General features: G+C 40.2%; 1 protein-coding gene across 1 annotated transcript in view; it reads right to left on the bottom strand.

The window, feature by feature from the left end:
- ARHGAP28 (Rho GTPase activating protein 28) overlaps positions 1 to 23,167 on the bottom strand; it is an 86,632-nt gene extending 63,465 nt beyond the window's left edge. Inside the window, exon 1 of the mRNA XM_065399157.1 lies at positions 23,043 to 23,167. Coding sequence (XP_065255229.1) covers positions 23,043 to 23,167 — 125 coding nt within the window. The remainder of the gene's footprint in view (positions 1 to 23,042) is intronic.
- Between the last annotated feature and the right edge of the window lie 561 nt (positions 23,168 to 23,728).

The raw sequence follows: 23,728 nt of genomic DNA, 5'->3' as shown, positions 1-23,728 counted from the left end.
ACCAGGCTGCTAATAAAAAGCAAATAGACACATTCATTTTCAAACACACATTTATACTCTAAAAAGCCAAAGAAACCACATGTATAAGCACTTCTAAGGTGGGCTGTCAAAGTGGAAGCTCCCCTTAATCCCAGATCCCCAAGACTATGTGCATCATTTACTAACAAAAGGGTGATGAAATACTGAAATGTGTCAATCTGGAATGAGAAGGGAAAAGGTGAGCACAATGCACAACTCTGAGCTCACTAAAACTGGCACAGGAGGAGAAAGAAATCAGTCTTGATCCAAATATTGAAACCATCAAAGCACTTCTATGAGGCAGTACAACAGCTAATGTCTGCAGCCCTCACATCTGAGGATGTGAAATTGTGAAACTATGTAGGGGATGCCAAAGTAAGTACTTGGATGGAAGATCTGCAAGGAAATCTTAGCATGCTGCAGGAAGGTGCTGGTGACTCAGTAGGTAGCACTCTTCCCTCAGAGCTAGTACTGAACCAATATGCCAGCATGATGGAAGGGCAGGTCCTACAATGTTGGAGGTCCCCTTTTACAGAGGGTACATTCAATTAGGGGCCCAGGTCTTTACGATTTTATTAAGATATCATGGCAATGTTTGCAAGAATATCAGTGTTACTCCTGAGACAAGGTGGGTGAGGTAATATCTTTTATTGGACTATCTTCTGTTGGTGAGAGATACAAGCCTTCGAGCTTACAAAGAGCTCTTCTTCACCTTCTGTCTCTAGTATCCTGGGACCAACACAGCTACAACAATACTGCACTGTCCTGGTGTTTTGGCCAATTTTCAGTGTAAGTAGTTGCCTGCTGCCTATTTAAATTGCCCCTGTTGTTTCAATCAACTGTTATAGACTACTTCTTTGCTCTACATATTTTTTGCTGTGTGCTGCTAACCTATTATTATTTATTGTATTCTGATAGCACCTAGAGTTCTCAATCAGATATCAGAGCCCCATTTGTGCTATGCAGAGTACGTACATGTATCAAATAGATCAGGGGTCAGCAACCTTTCAGAAGTGGTGTGCTGAGTCTTCATTTATTCACTCTAATTTCAGGTTTCGCGTGCCAGTAATACATTTTAATGTTTTTAGAAGGTCTCTTTCTATAAGTCTATAATATAGAACTAAACTATTGTTGTATGTAAAGTAAATAAGGTTTTTAAAATGTTTAAGAAGCTTCATTTAAAATTAAATTAAAATGCAGAGCCCCCCCGGACCGGTGGCCAGGACCCGGGCAGTGTTGAGTGCCACTGAAAATCAGCTCGCGTGCCGCCTTTGGCACGCGTGCCATAGGTTGCCTACCCCTGAAATAGATGGTCCCTGCCTCAAAGAATTTGTAGTCTAAGTAAGCAGTCATCTTTCACTCCAGGCAGACCTGCATTTCAGAGATGGATGAAATGATTCCTTTTCAAACTGCATAAATCTCCAAGACAGAAAGAAATTGCAACTAATAAAATGTTACAAACTTCTGTCATATGCAATAATGTAGCTGTTTTTAAAAATTTGGTATCTTGGGCCCTTCTACATATATAAGAAGTGTCGTGTCCCAGTTAGGAATTTCCAATAACACAAAGCTCCCATTTCAAATGCTTGTGGGTCCTGAGCTATCAGACCTTAAACTTGTCACTGGTCCAGGATAATATACTGTCTTTCCTGGGCTTCGGACCAATGTAATTTTATAAGCAGGGAGGTAGAGGATGAAGAAGGAAAGATTTTTTCTTCTGTCCGTTGTTTAAAAAACAACTGCTGTTTGAGGATGGTCAGCGATTTGGATTGTTAGAATAAATCTTGGTGAGAATGAACTAGCAGGCAGAGTGCAGGTAAGGTAAGGTAAGGTAAGGTAATCAAAGGTACATGATGACTGGAACTTATCACCTGAGTGCAGTAAATAATTACCTATCCCCTCTCTCCCCCTCCAAGAGGGAAGGTGGGAGGGAACTGTGACTGAGGCATTGTCTCTGCGGCACAGCCTCTGTTGGGGCCATTCCTGGGATGGTGCGGTTTCCCTGGCTCTTCTTGTTCAGGGCTTGGCCTAGAGGCACCACCTAGCCTTTCGGGAGTGAAAGGGGTCAGAAGTGAAATGTGTGTTTGCAAGTTGGTAGAGTGGGTTATTCAGTCCAACCGCAACAAAAACAATCTTTACCAAGATACTTTCCCACAAATCTTTATTCTTGAGCTTTAGCAGTTTTCAATTCTAATACAAGTCACAAGGATTTTTAGAAACAGGAAAAACTTCAGCTTAGGCTACAGTCTAGTCCTCTAGACTTTGTGATTGATACACAGACCTATGTCAGGGGAAATGTTTTTCACCAGTGGCATTGGCAACCCATGGTTTGACTCTGTTTGGTCCTGACCATTAAGGGGCCAATCTGAAATACAAATAAAATATTGAAAAACAACACAGCAATTTTTGTCAAAATCAAAGCATTTCACCGCACACTGACAAGAGCTTTTCTGCAAATCACAAAACAAACAAACAAACAAACAAACAAACAAGGGTTCAACCCTGCAAGGTGCTGACTGCTGAGCACTCTGACACTGACCCAGTAAAGCACTTAACGCTAAGCACAGGCTTGGCAGTGCTTTACATGATTGGCGCCAGAATGCAGGACCAATAAAACTGCTTGATTTAAAAATGTCCCCAAAAGCTCTCTCCAATATTTTGCTTTATGCAGCCTTTTCAAGTGCATGCACACGTGAGGTGCCAGACTGAAAGCTCTGCTAACTGAAGCCCTTTCTCTACAGAGATGGGATAGCCTGGGCTGCAGACAACTCCACATGCTCCCACCAGTAGGCCTCAGCAATGAGATTCCTAAGAAAGGGACTATATCTAGTAGTAGCTGAGCTTCTGCGCTTTGACAAAGCTCTGTTTCCCATTACACTGAGTCAGCCAGCTCACCCCCGCATTCAGGTTAGGGAATACATATCTTCCAAGTAGACCGTAGCACCACTTTGCTAACTAGACTAAGCAACCATGTGAGTTACACAGTGAGGCTTCTGAACAAGTTTCTGGGAACATTTCAACATTTGTGAAACTGGAATTGAACTGGCGAGGGCCCATGGCCATTCCTTTCATGACTGTGTTAATCCTATCCCAGCCTTGGGGAAGAAACCTTAAATGAATTTAACACACACAAGGAAAGAGAGCTGATGTTTTTAACGTTTGGAGATCCTGAATTCATGAATGTTCCTGTGAAACAGCTTACGCAAATTAGACATTATTCAAGGATAACATGAGACAACCATTTTAGAGGCACATGTCTGATAACACATTGTGATTTACAGCGTTTAAGTTGAATGCCTTGCCACTGGGCCTTTAAAACATCATGTGTAACTTTTTCATGTAACTAAAAAAATAAATAAAAAAGGAATAACTCCTTTTCCATACTCAGTGTATCTTCCAAGAAAAAGATTTTCTCAAGCACATTTGCTGAGTCCCTTTTAGCTAAGTAGAAAGAATTTCAATTAAATCTCATTCCAACACACCAGAGATAGTTTGGAATGTCTGCACATCTGTAAATGCATGGGGGTTTAAGGGTGTGCTAATAGTTTCATATAAAATAAGAACCAAACCAAAGCTCAGCCATTTTCTCTTAATGAGCTGCATTTTGAAGCACTTCTCCCTGTCTTGTCACTTATAAGACACCTAGCATGAAAAACACTTATTATGGTTCCAGCAGGTCTGAAGGTTACAGGTCAACCATTCCATTCATTTTTCCTACAATTCTATCCAATGATGCAGTTCTACACATTCCTCCCTGGCCACACAGGGCATTTGCTTTATGCCCTGAAGCATGAGACTGGAGAACATGTATCATTATCTTTGCTGTTATTATTTATTTGTATTCTAGAAGTCCTAATGGCCAACTGAGAATGGGTCCCAATTGTGCTAGGCCCTGGACAAACACCAAATAAGATATGGTCTCTACCCTGAAGAGTTTACAATCTAAACAGACAAGACAGATAACGGGTAAAGGAAAGTGAATAGACAAAGCTTTGCTTGCATGGCTACAGATATTGAGCCAGGCTCTAATGCCCTTTCTCATGCAGAATAGCACTTTGCTCCATTAGTGGTCCCTTTGAGGTTCCATGGCATCACTCATAGAGTAAGGTGTTATTCACCATGAGTATGGATATCGGAATCTGGCCCATTGTCAGTGGCTAGAAAATTGTGGGCCAGATCCAGCCTTTTTTACTTAAATGGAATATCACCTTACTACATGAGCATTCCTATTGAAACAAATAAATGTGACTAATCGTGGAGTAAGGTACTATTCAACATGAGTAAGAGGATCAGAATCTCGCTTTAAGTTCAGAAAGTAGTTCTGGTTACTGTGCATGTGACAGATTTTCAAGGATATGCAGGCAACTAGAAATCTGGATAATTTCATCCCTGCTTAATCAAATCATGATGGTTCCAGTTTGGGAGCATTGCTGTATCTTCTATGAACTCTGTTTTCCACAATACCCTTCTGCTCTTCATATCATAACTTAAGGCCAGATTCTGCCATTCTTACTCAGGGAGATTTAGTCTCTGAATACTGCCATTGGTTTCAGTGTCACTACTCACAGAGTAAAATACTATTCTCTGTGAGTAAAGGGTGGCAGAATCTGACCCTGAATTACTTCCACTATCCCTTTTCTAGCCAAGAGGCAGATTGTAACTCTACAAGTCTCTGCTCCAGGGGCAGCACAGCAACATACTTGCTTAGGTGGTTCATGGCAAAGTCATGCTTCAGCTCCATGTGAATTAAAAGCACCTTGTGGCTCACTCATTCCAAGCAGGTACTGCAGGGAATGTGGGATATGTCACCAGGATTAAATTTGGGGCCCAGTCCAGCAATAATGTAAATCAATATAGTTCCACTGACTTCCATGGCACTACATTAGTTTACCCCTGCTGAGGATCTGGGCGTTAACATTCACAAAAACTCTGAGAGGACAAATACTGATGTTGCTTAGAATAAAGTATTTCAGAAGATCTTCTATTGTAGTGTTTCCGTAAACAATTTCTATCCAAGAAAGTACCTGATCATTTTCTTCATGCAAAATAACCTCATTTCAGCTAAGTAAACATTGGTACTTACCACAAGATCACTGCTAACTGAGAAGCTGCTCTCTTAGCCTATTTCAATACAATATGGTTTGAGAGATCTCAAATACAATGTAATAAATCATTTCAAATCCTGGCCACTAAAGGACTGTATAGACTGACCCTTTTATAAGTAGTTCTTCCATCAAACACTTTTTTTTTTCTTTGTATGCTTTGTTGAGAAACCCAGTTACACCCATAAGTTTCAGCCATGTGTTTAGACTTCCATATAACATTACTTAATATTCTATACACAAATAGGGTTGCCAGTTTTGGTTGGATGTATTCCTAGAGATTTCATCACATGACATAATTTTTAATGAAAGATTAATCTTTAATTCCTAGAGACTCCAGGACAGTCCTGGAGGGTTGGCAACCCAAACCACCAACCAGCCTTTTTCACATAATTCAGTATTAGGTCCTTTTCAACTGTTTGGATTTTGACAAGTGCATTATCCATTCATTGTTTAAATCAATCATTAGATCAAAACTGGTTACTGTAGGTGAAATCTATTAAAAACACATCTTGATTACAGTGATTTGTATGATCATTCATTTATCAACCTCATACCTCTTTAGTTTACTTCTCATTTCATTGCTCACTAGTGTAGCCTTTCACAAGACTATATTTAGCCAGAAAGATCTACTCCAGTGATATCAAATGCAGCTCACTTTGGTAAATGTTGGCTAGTTTACCTTGGTGCTGGTGTCATTAAAAATACACTGCATAACCCTCACCTGCTTAATACCATCATCCAAATGTATAAAATAACAGTTACAAAAATGGCCTTTCAGTATGTTATTATTCCATTTGTAAATTCACATTTAAACTAACCAATAGCAAATATCCTTTACAAGAGATTTTTCTTGGCTCCTACTTTTATATTCGTTCACTAATTGCAAGGTCCTCATTTTATTTTATACAAGACATACATCCAAGAAAACATCATTAGGATGACATAGTGACTCACCAAATCAGTGCAAAACCCAAATCCACTGGTCACCTTCTCACTTAGTCACCCAGCAATTATATTCTCATTAATGTAAATTATTGCCTACGATCAGAAACACTTGAACGATCAGTATCCCTATGAGTTACAGTGGCAGTTTGAAGGAATGAAACTCTATTTCTACATCCTCTTAAAGTCCTAAGTAAAGGGTTTAATTTCAATAACAGAAAAGAGGCATTCATCAAGAAGTCAGGGAGTGAAAGGCAAAAGGAGCTATTATAGGTACAGAACAAAATATTAAACAAGTAACTTGATGAAAACAATACTCACATACTTTCTTAAAACTTAGCCACCTCTTTCCAGCAGCCTGCCAGGGGTCAGATGTGTGGGAAGCAGAGACATTTTTAAGTTTGAAACAGCAAATCTTTTATTATCTCCACACCTCTAATCAAACAGGAGTGAAGCGTTGTATGTCACCAAAGAGCAAACCCATGAGCAGTGACATAATGACAAAATGACATCAAGGAAAGCAGGTACATGATTGCGCTTCAGTTCCTTTGCCTTCTGAACATTGATTCCCTTGAGGATGGCGATGCAGATTTCTCGTTGTTATTTTTGTTCACTTTGGGCTTTTATGGCTGCTTGGAGCTACGCTTCATTGTATTTGATTTCAGCTAATCAAGCATACAAATGAACAGGAATGCAGACACATAACACCGTGAGAGACACATAAGGAAGTTTTTTAAACAAAAAACTTTATTAGCCAGTGATTCCAGTGATGCAATCGGAATAGGAAGGAAAGTGTGTGTTGCTTCATTGTTTTATTTGGATATGTGAGTCCAGTGCTAACTTGTGATAACATTTCGAGAGAGAGAGAGAGAGAGCGCGCGCATATCATATATGTATATAGTCTATGTTGAACCTAATAGAAAAAAAATCCCATTGAAATCTGCTTTTTCCTTCCTGACCCTTACAGAAGAGTCCCAGTGAATTTAATACAGAATGATAAACTTTCTATAGAATTTTTAAACCAATCTATAGTATTATACAGAAAAGACAGAATTCTCTATTAAATCAGGTAAAATCTTTGAGTGAATTCAATACAAACCTACTTAATTTTATAGATAATGGGATGAATAATATAAAGCATTAAACAGATTTTGTAATACATACCAAGGATAAGGAGATATTAGCAGCAATTTTAACAGAGCTAAAGTTAGGTCGTTAGGGACCAATCCATACAGCCCTGCAAATCTGCAGATACCCACTTTATATCTGCGGCACCATTTTTGCGGCTTGCGTATCGGATGCGGATACAAATTTTGTATCTGCGCAGGGCTCTACTGATCCAAAGCCCACTGAAGTCAATGAGAGTTTTTCCATTGATTTTAATGATTTTTGGCTCTGGCCTTAAATGTTGTTTGATGGCATTTACATTTGTAATCCAAAGATTAAACTATATAATCTAATCAGTTCAATAGTTAAAACATAGAACAAAATCACGCCTCTTCTACAAACAGAACCCATGTGATCTGCTGATCACATGTTATGATTTTGAATAGGATTTTCCAGGTTTTGTCAACTGAAATGTTTATCTTGTGTTCAGGCTTTAGATGTTGTAATTTTAATGTGGGAGCAGCTCATCATCAGGAATATTGCCTTAAACAATGAGGACTGCTTTTTTAAAACTTTCTAAAGGAAAATTCATTTCAGCAATCTTGCAAGCTTATAAAATTCTTGTCTTCGAATGAAAAGTGGAAACTGAGGATTAAAAATTTTCATCCCTCACATCCATTTAGCTATCATAATGATAGTTTTCTTCGGTGTATATAAAAGGCTATATGTTATGTATTACTTACTCTTGAAGCCTACCCAATTGCTTCTGCAATAGCTTTAGAGTATATTTAATTGGATCTATTTTTACTGGATTATGGAACAGGATTCTTGTTTTATATGTTGCCCTATGTATTGAATATTCATGTTCTGAGATTTCAAATAAATGGGGTATCACAGCAAAACAGTGAGAAGTAAATGCTATGCCCATCATCTTCCCACAAGGGGAGTGACTACGCTAATGAGACAACATTATGTTTGTATAAGAGTTGCTTAAGTAATATTTATATTAAGCCGCTGTGAGGACGCACAGTGTAAAGCAATAATTTTCAGAAACCAGAACAGATACACACTAAGCAGGATGCTCAGACTCATTAATAAAGTCTTCATTCCAGGAAGCCTGACAATCTAGTCTATTATATAGAAACATCCAAATCACAAACCATCTTGCCACAAAGTAATTCAATAATACATCAGTTTTTGCAAGTGAAAATTCAAGTGGCAAACATCAGCAGAAGTACAAAAACATCTTATCTATGAAGACCTCAGAAAAAGCATACCCTGCTACCTACATCTCTATTTGCAGTTATCAGTGCCTAGTGTAAACTGCTTTAATTAATTTAAAGTTCTACAAACTTAATTGTTTATAACAGCTTTCAAGCACATTTACGAAGTGTTGTTTTTACTATATCCAGTGAAGCTCTGTCATGGGACGTAGTTAGACAGAATTTAGTGTAGCCCCACAAATATGTATCTTCACAGCATTTGGTTTATTGATATTAAAACAGTTGCACAGCCTGAGGTCCCATTTTGGACTGGATAAATTGTGAATTCTACCCAGTGATGGGAACTCATCAGGGATAGTCTCAAAGGCGGTAAATGAATCTTGCCCTTCCCTTTGCTGATACAACTAGGAATGTACTTTGTCAGCCTTTGCGGCTTTAACTACAGCTGGCTGGGTTTGAGGCAGGCTCAAAAATCCAATCTGTTCTTAGTAACACTACCGCCTCTGTAGAATTACAGGCATGCTTTCAATGGGCATGCCCCTGTAACTGCTGAGTGATGATTTGCCATCTGTATATGCAGTCGTCAATGTCTTTTTTGTTTTTTATATAGTTGCAGCACAGTATCAACGCCACTGAATCATGTAGAAATCAAGGAGTTAAATGATAGGACAAGAATAAAGTTTATGGGCCCTCATTTTGGGATTCAGTAGAGTTACATAAGGGCTGAATTTGGCTTACAGCTTTATCTGAATGTCATTGTGCTCCTCCATTAATGATACTTAATTAGAAAAGAGATTTTATTAGACATGGAGGTGACCACAATTAATGTACACAAACATCCTGAGGCTGTTTAAGAATCATAGAAATTTTAGGAACTATTTCTTAGGAAAATCAAAATTCTACTCTTTACATGACACGGAAAATGCAAAAACAATCTAACCAAAAGATTATATAGATTACTATAGGTATACTTATAGCCAACAGTTCTGATTCTGACCTCAGATACACCATTGTTAATCCAGAAGAACTTCACTGGAGTTTTACACTAGTTCAGAATCTGGCCCTTAGGTAATACTAAGGCATCGATCAACCGAGACTCTCCAAAAAGAAAGACAAAGATCAATCTCTAACATCCTGTTTTAAAAGCAATTACATAGAGGACCACATTTCCAGTCAGCCGCCAAACTTTTGCCAAAAATTTTTGCAAATGCAGTCAGTTGCCAGCGTTAAATCTACTTTTGTGCATTCAGATCAGGTAGTTAGCTCTCTAACTGCCCAATTTGCACAGCTAAATGAGAATGTTTTGTGCAGGTAAAATTTTGGAGACTGTGTTAGATGTTGGATGATGATTTACTACATAAGTTATCAAAAATTTAAGACAAATATAACTTGGGCCATTTTTTGAATACATAAATAATAAGTTCTCTTTTTGTTTGCAGTATTTCCTTCCTTTGCTTGTCTCTTTCCCTCTCCTATCACCATGAAATAAGAATGCCACATAAAAGAATATGTAAAACTATCTTGGAGTTTTATCAAAGTTTGGTACTTCTTTATATATAGCTTTACATTTACATGTAACTTGAAAATTAGTAAAATATTATAAACAATCAAAAAAGCATACTTAGGGACTTTACCTTGAGCAGATAAAGCATATGCGAGTATGTAGCCTAAGTAAATTCCAAATAGCAACTAATCAACTATTTCAATATAAAATTAGAATTTTCATACCCTCTTCATTAAGTCATAGTCCCATTTTCATTCCCAAACATTATTAAAATAATGTTTAGATAGATTTATTTTATTTATTTTAAAAGTTCAGTTAAAATCTGCATCCCTAAAATCTGGGTTTAAATTTCCAGTTAATAATAATAATAAAGGCCTAAATAGTGTATTTGGCACTAGATTTACATCCAGGATTTCACACAAAAAGTATAAAAATTACTACAATTATTGATTTGCGGTACTAGGAAACCGCACTACATTAAAGCACACTAAGGAACATTTAGTGAGCACCAGCAGGGTCTAAATGTTAGTACCCTTTAAAAAAAAATCATACCCCCATAGTGCTCATTACCCCACTGTGCAGACAAGCCCCTAGTTTAAAAAAGTATCCTTTGATTGTAACTTGTTACCAAATTTTCCAGTAACTGTATGAAAGCAAGATTTATATCTCCAACTAACTTTGTAATCTTCCGAATAGTTTAATGAGCCATCTAATTGTGTGTGCATGAGTGTGCACATGGGCGTCACTGATCTCTGTTGGATGGAATCAGAACTGCTTAACTGTGTATCACAGGCTACATCTACACTATGAGCTAGGGGTGTGATTCCCAGCTTGTGTACATATACTTGGGCTGGCTCAATAAGACAGAGAGGAATTGAATACCTGAGAGTATGTGTACATGTGCTGGGAATCACACCCCTAGCCTGTGGTGTAGATGCAGCCATAGACTCTACCTAGCTAACAAAGAGCTTCTCCTTTAGCTCAAGTGATGGGAGCCTGTGCTTTTGGAACAGGGAGATTTGAGTCATCCCACTGTTGTTGTGCAACCTAGTGATGACAAACACGGAGTCCACAGTGACCACAGATTTATTGCCATTAATAAACTGCTTGGTATGTGATTGCACACTTTTGTATTTTTTACTGCTTTGTTTGACTTTTTTTGCCTGTTCTATATATTTCAAAATGATCTAGGAATATAGGAATCACCATACTAAATTAGATGTATGGTCTATCTAGTCCAGTATCATGTCTCTGACACTGGCATGGGAAAAGTGAAAGAAACCCTACATTAGGCATCCATGGGATAATCTTTCCCACAAATTAGTTCAGATCCTAATTCCTAATAGAGATTAGCGCAAACTCTGAGGCAAGAGGTTTAATATCTTTTCTAGAATATTTGTTAGCGTGAGCTGTTCTGACGTTGGATATTCTTGTTATTCAGAGGAATGTCCAAATCTATTTTTGAATCTCGTGAGGTCTTTGGCCCCAATGGCATCCTTTGGTAATAAGCTCACTTTCAAATTCTTGATTGCTAAAACTATGTAGACTCATTGCAATACAGAGTATGACATAATTAACTTCAGATGTGCACAGTATAGAGTGAAACAAGCTGCTTTGGCTTGCATTCTCTCACTTCATCAAGTATGACAGAGTTAACTTCAAGCATGGCTTGCCAGGGTCCTCCTTTTAAAATTATACAGTTACAAAAATCATAGGATGTGGAGTCCATGAGGGAAAAGCTTTCTATGATGAAACACAGCTCTAATCACAGCAATCAGCTGCAGAGTCAACCCTGTAATCTTTTACCTTATGATTCAAAATAGAGAGAGTTTTTTATTTGTGGTATTTTCAAGACACAGGACATCTTCTATTATTGAAGGAAAACTCTACAGAAGTGTACATACTGTTTTTTTTTTAACTGCAACAATTCACCCATGTCAGCAGATGGTTTTAAGAAAGTTCCAAATGTGCTTCAAGAATCTTCAAGTTAACAATAACTTTGCTTTGTTAGCAGAACAGTTGTGATCTCTGTCATGTATTCTGTGAATTATATAGGACCTGGGTCCAAAATGGCCAAAACAGTCAAGTCTCAGAAAAATCTACTGAGAATGCATTCAGTTCCACTCCTCTCCCCCCACCCAATTATAACAAAGATTTTCCACTATCAGTAGCATTACTTCTCTGCTCCTGGGAGACTGGCAACTTTCTAATTGCACAAAATTGAACAACCTAGCCGCACCCCTTCCCCGAGGCCCCGCCCCTGCTCACTACATTCCCCTCTCTCGGTGTCTTGCTCTCCTGCACCCTCACTCACTTTCACTGGGCCGGGGAAGGGGGTTGGGGTGCGGGAGGGGGGAGGGCTCTAACTGGGGGTGCAAGCTCTGGGGTGGGGCCAGAAATGAGGGGCTCAGGGTATGGGAGGGGGCTCCAGACTGGGGCAGGGAGTTGGGGTGTAGGAAGGGGTGAGGGATCTGGCTGGGGGTGCAGGCTCTGGGGTGGGGCTGGGGATGAGGGGTTTGGGTGCAGGAAGGGACTCCAGGCTGGGGGGTGGGGCCGAGGAATTCAGAGTATAGGAGGGGGCTGCGGGTTGAGGCAGGGGGTTGGGTATGGAAGGGGGTATGGGCTCTGGGCTTGGGGTGCAGGCTCTGGGGTAAGGCCGGGGATGAGATGTTTGGGGTCCAGGAGGGGGATCCAGGCTGGGGGTGGGGCTGAAAGATTCGGAGTGCGGGAGGGGGCTGTGGGTTGGGACTGTGGATGGGGGGTGTGGGAGGGGGTACGGGCTCTGGGCTGGGACCGGGCATGAGGGGTTCAGGGAGTGGGAGGGGGCTCTGGGCTGGGGCAGGGGGTTGGAGTGCAAGGGGTGAGGGCTCCAGCTGGGGATTCAGGCTCTGGGGTGGGCCTGGGGATGAGGGGTTTGGGGTGCAAGAGGGGGATCTTGGTTTGGGGGGGCTCAGGGCTAGGGTGCGAGCTTAACTCGGGCAGCTCCCATTCAGAGGCGCAGCAGGACTAAGACAGGCTAGTCCCTACCTGTCCTGGCACCGCACTGGGACCCGGAAGCTGCCAGCAGGTTCAGCTCCTAGGCAGGGAGGTGGGGTAGGCAGGAGGCTCCGCGCGCTGCTCTCGCCCGCAGGCAGCGCCTCCCCCAGCTCCCATTGGCCTCGGTTCCCGGCCAATGAGAATGTGGGGCCAGTACTTGGGCCGCGGAGCCCTGTGGCCCCCCAAGTAGGAGCTGGACCCGCTGGCTGCTTCCGGGGCGCAGCATGGTGCCAGGACAGGTAGGGACTAGTCTGCCTTTGACATGCAGCACCACCGACTGGACTTTTAAGAGAAGGTCCCTTTTCGACCAAGCATTCCGGTTGAAAACTGGACACCTGGCAACTCTCGCTCCTGGGCTACATCACATTTTAAAACTTGGGTATTTGATAATTAAATACATAGGAGGAAAGTACTGGGAAAGGAGAAAGGCCTACTTATACATTTTTAAATGTCCTATTACCTAAGGCCTCAGACTGCAGTCCTTGTTCAGCAAGACTTCTATTGAAGTCAGTGGGAGTTTTGGCTAAGTACTGGATAAGAACTTAGGCCCAGATTTTTAAAGGTATTTAAGCATTGCTGCTAAATACCTAAGTGCCTACATCACTTTTGAAAATGAGACTTAGGCTTCTAAGTCAATTAGGCATTTCAACGTTGAACATAGCAATGCCTAAATACCTATGAAAATCTGGGCCTCAAGGTTTTAGGGCACCATAGGAGTTAGGCATGTGGGCACTTTTAAAAATCCCACCAGGTGCTTATCCACATCTTTAGGCATCTAAATACCCTTATAAAATCTGGTCCTTACCTTCCAAGGGAACAAAACAATTCTTCAAGGACTTGATCCTCTTGCCACTGAATTCAATGACAAAACTTCCATTGATTTCTATGGTGTAAAATCAGGGCCCACATCCCATTTTATCTTCCACTCTACCATCTGTTAAGTATTAGATCAAACAGCGGACTGGGCATTTCAAGTCGAGGTAGGACTTCATCCCTACTGCACTCATTCTGCCATTAATTTTTAAGCTAACGAGTTAAAAGTGAAATCTCAGTCTTAACTTCAAATTCCCCAGTTTTTGGCAGTTTCTGAAGAGTGATTCGGCTTTTGTCATAAAAGAAGACATAGCGGATTATAGTTGTCTCTCTCTTTGCTTCTCAACATTAAAATCATTCCAAGCATTAGAGGAGTCTCATTCTAACATCACTTTATAGTTCTTTATATTTATTCTAAGGTGCTCGAAAAAAAAAATCCATACAAATAAAGGACACTAGTCTTTGTGCAACTACTGTTTCTAGTAACTGCAGATTTACTCTCTATCAGTGATTTTTATCCAGGCCTTACAGCATCCCTCTGAGTTTCTCTTAAATTCCTTCCTGCCCTTAGGCCTTCCATAATGACCATCATCTGTCCAGGAGAGGAAACTGGATGAAATTTCCTTCAGATCCCTTAATTGGTCAGCGAGGTTGATGTTGACTGACACGAGGCACTCTATATCCTCCCCCAGGGTTTGAGCAAACTACCCTTGTGGCCTAGGTAATAGCATGGTTATTGATGCCTGCTAAGTGCATAAAGAAGCTGGTCAGGAAAACATCACTCAGTGGGTCAAATTCAGACCTGGTGTAAATGAGTTCTTTCCCGTTCAAAATTCATGTGCTGACAAGACAGTATTTTTTATTAGCTTCACTAAAATGTGAAGAGTCAGGCTTTATGCCTCAATGACCCCCCTAAAGCTGTGTAGTCAACTATACCAGTGGCCCAGTGTGTTAGTTTGGGCATATAGTCATTTAAAAACACAACTTTCCAGGAAGCCTCTTGCTTCTGTTAGGTTTGACCTGGTAAGTGACATCCGTTCCATGGCTCCTTTTTCCTCCTACGCCTAGCAAAACTCTTCTATACACCCCAAATTCTATAGACCTCAGTAAACCTAGTACTGGTCCATCATCAACAAAAGGATTTGTGCTTGTTGTGTTTGTAAAAATCAGTCATGTGCCAAGACTGATTTTCTACAGTAAGAGATTTTACAGCCAATTTATAAAGTCTCAGATAAAGGCTATATGAAAATGCCCATAGGCTTTTAGCTACAGCAATACAATTTCTCTCTCTCTCTCTCTCTCTCTCTCTCTCTCTTATAAAGATTGAGTAAATTCCCATCCCAAGCACTGACTGGCTTTACATATATTAAAATCCTACAACCTCAAAGTGTTTGAATGTCATACATCACACAAACATGAAAAGCCCCTTCAGAGCAGATATGTCAGTAACCCTCAACCACTGTTCACCCCACCTTCCTCCTTCAATGGCTAGAGAGAAAAGACAGGTTCTGCAGATGAGGGAGGAAGTGAATTCCTGAGTTGAGGAACCCCCCCCCCCCAAGGACAAGAATCTTTTCCTAATGTTAATGACAAGGGAGCTCAAGTTTGAGTGCTGCTTCTGACCTCAACTGTAGCAGCAGTGCATTGGGAAAGGAACTGTGTTTCAAATAATTTGGTATTAAATCACCTGGGAACTCACAGGCAACCCAGGGAACATCAGTGTTAATTGCAAATGGTATCTCTGTAACAAACACAGCACTACTGCAAATTCCTATTGAGGTATATGGTCTCCTCCCTCAACAATATTACTGAGAGTTATACGTGCCCATGGAGAGGAGAATCGGTGGGGGTGGGGGGTATTCTGTTAGGGAGAATTGTTAGCACAAATAAAGGGAAACTTCACTTCCCACCATCAATGGCTGCTTCCCATTTCCCAGCTACCATCTTGTCCCTCCTCTGGTTGCTCAAACTCCTGCTGTTTCTTCTCTAAGGGGCCTTGGCAGCTGCAGCAGAACTAGAAGCAGTTCCATGAGAGCTGCTGCAGCATAGTCACAAGGCAAAGAGGGAGGGAGGTAGACTGATGGGCCAGCTGCTTTGGCAGTCTTTCAGTCTACCTAGGATCTTGTATGGTTCTCATCACTATGGTATCTGAAATGCAGGATAATGGCAGCTATTCCCACTGCTACTCTAACTTCTGTCAGTTTTGCTTTGCTCTCCAGTTGAGAAGTCTAGCCAATCAGAGCAGAAAACTGCCAGGGTACAAGTAACTGCTGGTTCTACAAGAAGTCAGAATCCAGGACATTTGTCAATTTATCAGGCACTTGAAACTGAGTGTGGAAAACAAGTGCTGCACTGGGAAAGATTGGTGCCATTGGTCTGGGACCCATTCACTTCACTGGGAATGCTCAGCACTATTTAGGATCTGGCCCTGTGTTTGTAAAATTAATATTTTAGATTCTGTTTCATATACTGAACCTTGCTCCAACTTTTGCTAGTAGTTTTTAGCAAGCTTCTTTTAAAGAAATAATATATTGTAATTTCATTCCTACATAGTTTTCACACCTTACAGTATTCACACCGAATCATTATGAGCTATCATGCAAAAAACAATACAGCAATCTTCTTAATTTCTTACTCTTTGTTATGCTGTCTCTAAACTATGTCAGACTCAATATAAAGGTGCCTGCATAGGGCTCTCAGATCTCAGCATTTTTGCAGGCAACTCCAACCATCATGTAATCAGAGATAAGTGACTTAGTTAAAAATGAATGGGGCAGCTGGCCAAATGCTCAACCAAACAAAATGATCAAAGGGACAGTGCCAGATGTTTTCCATCAGCTTTGCACATGGAGGTACCAGGGAGATCAGCAGGAGCATTACACTAAAAAGAAACCAGAGAAGCCAACTCTAGTTTCAACCATAACATGAAGAATTGACTATAAATACCACATTCCTTAGTGAGAGTCCCAGAGGACATTCTGGAGGTATTTCTAAAGCCTACAGGAAAAACATGTCTACTATTGTCTGGCTTATTTATATGCATCCTCCTGCTAAATGTTTTAATAATAGTGCATAGCAACTTGCTGAAATATATATATATAAACCCATTTTAGGAAGTTGCTAGTAATGGTGAGTCAGTGGAATATGTCAAAAGCTGCTGTTTTGCTATGAAGTATGTGTTCGCCCAACCTTTGTTCATTTAACTTTAATGTTTCCCAGTTCCTACCCCTATTTCTTTTACCATTTTCGATTACTGCAGTTTTAAATTTTGATTTCATAGGCTTGGGACTTTAATTCCTGTGAAAGGCCCAGAGATGCTTCAAGATTTGTTCTTGAAAACGAGACTGTTTCATGTTTTTTCTATTTTTGTCTTCTGAGAAAGTTTAAATATCAAAAATAGTTAAGGTTGTTTACACTGCACCTCAGCAAAAGACATTCTTGACATCATTTGTATACAACTCCGAGCAGTAGGGCCACTCAGTCAGTGCTGCCAGACATCCAGCCACAGGGCCTCCACCCTCCGGACATGTAGGGTCCACCAATAATAGCGTGATGCTAACTGCTTCTGCTGTTGTGGAACATGCACGGCTTCATACAGTTCTGTGGTGAGAAAAAACTAGAGTCCCCTTCCCCACCCCCCACTGCCTTTATCACAACCCTGGTTTACACCCATTACAGGCTTCTCCTCTTGTTTAGCAGAAACCTCCATTCGCTATTTCACTAATTACCGCCGGGGCCACACACATCATTTCGGGCTATATTACCTATCCCACATCCAAGTCACATCACATAAGAGTTTGGGGCAGATAAGTGAGGGGGAAGAACACTGCATGAGAATTTTGTGCCATGCAGAGCCCCTCCCCCCAAATCTGTTTAACTGGCCCTGCTGAGCAAGAATCTTGGAAACTGCGGCCAAGTAACTTGAGACAACTGAGTAATTTAAGTCACTTTTCAGGTTCTTTTTTGAGTCTCCCGTTTAGTGCTGCCTGCCTGAGAGTGGGAGGAGGAACTATGCTGAGCCTGCAGAAAATGAGAAGGATTTTTTCCCTGAAACAATTGAAAGATCTCAGAACTTCCTTCTTGACTAATGTGCAAACTAATCAGATTGCTTAGAGGATGCTGCTGAACATCATTTCTCATTTCATTTTGTCCTTTTCTTGCATATATTCATAAAGTCAGTAGTTATGGATTTGTCACCCAAAATGCTTCTTTGTTATAGGGATGTTTAATGAATGTATAACAGGGTGATTGCATCTCGAGAAACTGTTTTAAATTCATTTTACGGGGATAAACCACTTTTGTCTGATTTTGATCTCATATCCATTCATTTCAGTGGAGTTACTTCTGAATTACACTGGTGTAAGTGTCAGCAGAATCAGGTCCTTCATTGGTAGCCATGCTAGCAATGAGGGAATAAACCACAGTCTAGCCATTAAACTTGAGTCTAAATACAGCGAGCTTAACCTTCAACCTGACCCAGTTAGGACTGCTTTGAATCCAGCTGCTTCATGGATGACTGCTGGAGCTTCCCTCTTTGCATCACATACATAGCAACTGTGCATGCTCACAATCCTTGTGCTCCTTTGATTCCAGGCTGCTCCCTCCTAGCACCCTCCTGAGTACAGGCAGTGACAAATGGGACAGAGAGGGATGAGGTGGAAGCAGGGCTATAACCTTACTGCTCCTCCACCTTATCCAGCGTAGGCAGCTGAGCACAATGAGAAAATTTCCCTGCATTACTCCCAGGAACGGTGTTGTGAGTGCCCTCCCTCTACTAGAACTGAAACACTGAAATCAGTACATTTATCTTTGGAAACTCTTTTCTAATGAGACTTCATGGAGGTTACTATTTCAACTTCACTTTTTCCCCTTAAGAAATCATTTAAGCACCCTGCTAATTTACTGAATTTGCAGGAAAATCATCACCTATATTTTCAGTGACTTCTTGGCTTCGTTGCTTCAAGAGAAAGATCAACTCAAAATGACCTCAGAAGCACAGTTCAATAAGAAAGAAGTATATGTATCTCAGTAGTTGCAGTTTGAAGGTCACAGTTGCCAAAAGCTCCTGGGCCATGGAAAATTGGCTTGCACATTGTGGTGCTCCAGGGAATTTGGTCCACTGGAACTGTGAGTTCCAGTAAACTAATAGGATAGATAGAAAAGTGAGAAGAAGAGTATTTGGTGAGTAATCACACTCTACCATGCACATATACTCCAGTATTAATTAGATTAATCGCTAATAAAAGCAAGAAGCATGCCAGTATTTTGTCCTTATGAGCAATAAGTAAATATAAATAATCACACTCTGAATTACGTGTTTAATCACAACCAGGTGAAATATAAGACAAGTAAAAATTAAATACATGGAAGTAAATATCCTACAGGGCAAGTGGAAAATTATTCTAATTTATAAATCCAAGTTGCCACCTCCTCTGCAAAGAAATAAAAGGAAATTTTGGGCTTAGTTCCCATGGATCTTGCAGTAGTGGCAACACAAGCTTGTTTCATAATCTGCATGCATTTCATGGACAGAACTTGCACTGATGTCAAAGGGAAGTTCTGCAGATGAAACAAAAGGAGCAAAGTATGCAGTTGAAATGAATGGTATAGATAGGTGAGGAGCATTTTCCTTACCTTATAGGGCCCATATTCTGACATCAATTTTTTCAATGGACTTCTGTGGGAGGTATGGCACCAAGGATCCAATCATGCAGTCTTTATTAAAGGCCTGGAGGAGGTGGCCAAGGGCAGGAGTGGTAGTTTAGGGGAGTAAGTTCTGTTCCTCCACATTCTCTCCCTTCAGACCCATTGCTCTGCATTGCCCATATGAGGCTTATTAACTTTCACTGCTTTGCCCTTTGTGCTGTGAAACTTGTAGTTAGAAGGTGTCCTGGGGGACTGTGTTTGGACAGGCCCTGAAAATGTCCAAACCTGGGCAGGATAAGTAGGATTGGGCAGCAGCGCATCTGTGTGGATGCCTGTTTCCTCTGATGGATTGTTGGAATCTGCATCACTCTGATGAGCAGTGGGTTCAAGGCTACTTCCCTAGGGGAGCAAACCATTTCTCTCTGACTGAACAACTGAGTTACTCTGGCATAGGGGGGAATGGAACTCTCAGGGAGAACTACCATTTAAGTCAATGGGAATTTTTCATGGGGAAGGGCAGCAGGCTGAGATTATCCAACAATGCCTACTGAGGCCTGATTTACAGAGGTGCTGAGTAACGACAAATGTAAAGTCAAGTCAATGGGAATACTGGGGCACAGAAAACCCCTGAAAAACAGGCCCTAGGCATCTCAAATTGGACAGCATTTGAGGAACCCAAAGTCAGCTGCCATTTTTTAAGAAGTAACTGAAAATCAGTGCAAATAAAGGATCTTTAAAATAAAATATTTGGGCCTTATTTTTCTCACACACAAATTTTACAGTGGTGTAACTCCATTAACTTCAAAGGAATTACTCCTGATTTACACTCATGTAAAGAAGAGCAGGAACAAGCTCCTTATCTCTGTAACAAACCATTAATTGTGGACCCTTTTAGCAACTTGTTCTCTTTCTTTTGAAAGGCAGACATAAAGCTATAAAACTGTGCAATTATGCATTCCTTCACTTACTGCTGGGGTCATTTGGGCTGATTTTCTGATAAAAGCAACACGTCATATCTCCAAGGCAAGAAAAGTGCTGGATATTTTCATTTCCATTTTTATGGCTATGGAAATGAAACATCCCAATTCCCAAGATGATAGGATTTACTGCTCAATAGCCAATAAGTCAAAGGGTAATAATCAAGGACCTGATTCTATTCTCACTTAAACCAGTGTAAATCTGGACTTACTCCACTCTATCCACCTGTATAAACCCAATGAAAGAAAGAGAGGACTCAAGGCCTAAGCTCCAGATTATTTTCTGTTATCAAACATGAGATACGTGGTGGCCTCTGATGGTCTGTAGATACAGTCTGTAAATACTTTTACAGATTGCTGTCCTCAAGAATCACGGAATTCACATACTGGAGTCAGGGAAGTTAGACTGTGGGTATGTCTACACTACAGGATTAATCCGAATTTATATAATTCGAATTTAGGAAACCGATTTTATAAATTCGAATGTATTCGGCCACACTAGGCACCATTAATTCGGTGGTGTGCGTCCAAGCTACCGTAGTAGCATCGATTTCCAGAGCGTTGCATTGTGGGTAGCCAATAACATCTAATTGCCAATAACATCGAATTGCGGCCACACTAACCTTAATTCGGATTAACAATACCGATTTTGACGCTACTCCTCTCGTCGAGGAGGAGTACAGAAATCGAATTAAAGGGCTCTTTAATTCGAATTAAATGGCTTCGTTGTGTGGACGGTTCCAGAGTTAATTCGAATTAAAGCCACTAAATCCGAATTAAAGGTGTAGTGTAGACCAGGCCTGTGATTCAACAAAACCAGAAATAGTCTATACTAGAGAACTTTATGCTATAGGATAGCAACAGAGCTCTCCATTTAGAATCTGAAATGCAGTACAGAACTCTCAGAAGTTGAAGCAGGAATTAAGCTAGACACTATTCTACCATTTGCTAAAACATTCAGTGCATTTGCCTTCATGCCTTCTGCATTCCACAGGGCTGCATGCTGAGTTAATAAAACCTCTCTTGGAAAATGCTTTGGAAACACGGATGGAGTCCCTGACTGGCCATATGGCAGAATCTGGCTATTGCTACCAGACAGCTGCAGGAAGTGAAAGACAAGAAATGGGAGACAGCATCACCAAAGACATATATACAATTTTGGCTAATGTCAACAGCTTCCAAAATATTCAAAAGCACCAACATCTTCTTTCTTTTCAGGAACTTTAAGTGATGCATATGTGATTTAGATTCAGACATATTACCAGCTGAGCCTTCAACAAGTTTTGAAACAATTAACACAAGTATGTGAAATGATAACAGACAACCACGTTTTCATTGCTCAGCTCACAGATAAAAATTGAGATTCCAATTAACTTGCTCTTTTTTAAAACAAATAACATTATCATCAGTAACAGTATCACCATCATTCTGTGATTTGAACACCAAAACAATACAGTAGGTTTCTTTTCTTAAAATGAAATTATGTATTTATTACTGCTGTGATGCAACATTTAAATTGAACAAAGAAGTTATCCGCATCAGATAACTAGGGACAGTAAAATCAAAGAACAGAAAGAGGCTTGAAATGTTCATCTTTTCATGTACATTTAAACTAAATGATAAATTTGAAATTGAATAGCATCTTGTAAAATTCACAATATGAAGTACTTAGCAGCACACTTGTTAAGAACACACAGAGCTCATTCCTAAATGAAAAATATTGATCTGTGACTGGCAATGAGATAAATCTAAACTACATCCACTATTTCCTCATATTTTAGTTTTCATTTTATTCAGTTAAGCCATAAAATAACTTTGCATTTCCAATGCTAGTGTTCCCTAAACTTTTGTTTGACAATAGAAACATTCACAAAATTTAATTTGTAGAAAATAGTGTAAATCTATACACCTATATTTAAGAGAAAGGTCAGATTTACCAAGATAAAAGCATCTATACTGAAATTGTCAAGATTGTATTGCTATGTCAGAACTATACACACATGTGGACAAGTGCACAGTATGTAACTAAAATTAATCTGTATGAAATACCTGATTTATTGCAATACAACCTTTTAAAAGAAATATTCTCATTTAGATGACATCTTTAAAGAAGTAGCCTCACTTTGTGTGCCTGCCTGCATGAGAATCAGCAACTGCAACATCCCAAGAAAAGCAAGACATGATCCTTATCTATTTTTGCGGGGGTAGGGGTGGGGGGAGCATAGGAAGTATTTTTTTAAACCAACTCGGAATCCAAAAGTGGACTGAATTTTCTGATGAATTGTCTCACCTAGCACCAACCCTTCTAACTGTTCATAGCATGGTAAAAGATGAACTGAGAAGAAGCTAGATTTATGTATTGTTTATAAGGGATTATTTTGCTGCTAATCTTAGATAGCAAGTAAACTTGATCTATCTCTTGTACAAAAAACTTAAAATAAGCACTTGTATTTTCTATTTCTAATCAAGAACACCACAAGTGAATTGCATAAGTTCCCCACAGCAGGAAAGTAATCATAATGCATAATAATAAAGTGATGATTAAATGGCAAAGTGATCTGAAAACATCAACAAACTGACTCACATACTAGCAGGAAACATGACTGCAAAACAAAAGCAGCTCAGACAAAATTTAATGGCACAGTACCCGTTATAATCCTTCATGCTTTACCTGCTGATTGGAGAATGGCTGGAGGAGATCTCTGGCACAAAGCTCTGTTCGATTATTGGTATCCTAGATGGAGTGTAAGAATGGTAGGCTGTCAGAACCACGCTGCCCGAGTCCTTTATCTCCATTATCACAGGCACATGTCTTCCCTACTGTCTGGCGACAAAGACAACTACCAGCATTTACTCACTTACTGGATCAAGTGACCCTGTCACAAAAGCAAACGCATGACCTTACACTGTAATAGCCTCTTACTACCGTTTGCTGTCAGGAGAACTGTGTAAGTGTTGAGATGGCTCTTTCTCCTGTCAGGACAGCTAAATTAGCATATATTCAAAAACACCGCCCACAAACACAACTCTGTGGGGGAAGTATTCCTGTTTCTTAGGAAACCAGAAACCCGAGGTAATCCTACATGGCTCAGGGCAGCTGCTCTGGACAAGTTCTTCTTGAGTTATTTCTTTTTTTGTTTCTTCTCAACGAAGGGCAGACTTATTAGGATTTCTCATACGACAGCAAGGAGCAAAATGAAATGAAATCGTTCTTCAGTTAAGCAACATGGGAATGGAGCAGTCCTCTAAAAGAAAACATGTGCTCTAGGAAGGAGAGGGGGAATGCAATTTATAATGCCTACATGAAAGATTCATAAACTAACTGGACTATGTGGCTGTTTAAATAACCGGGGAAGA

This window comes from Emys orbicularis, chromosome 2, assembly GCF_028017835.1.
Source record: "Emys orbicularis isolate rEmyOrb1 chromosome 2, rEmyOrb1.hap1, whole genome shotgun sequence".
Classification (NCBI taxonomy): Eukaryota; Metazoa; Chordata; order Testudines; family Emydidae; genus Emys; species Emys orbicularis.
This window is presented reverse-complemented; position numbering and strand designations above follow the sequence as displayed.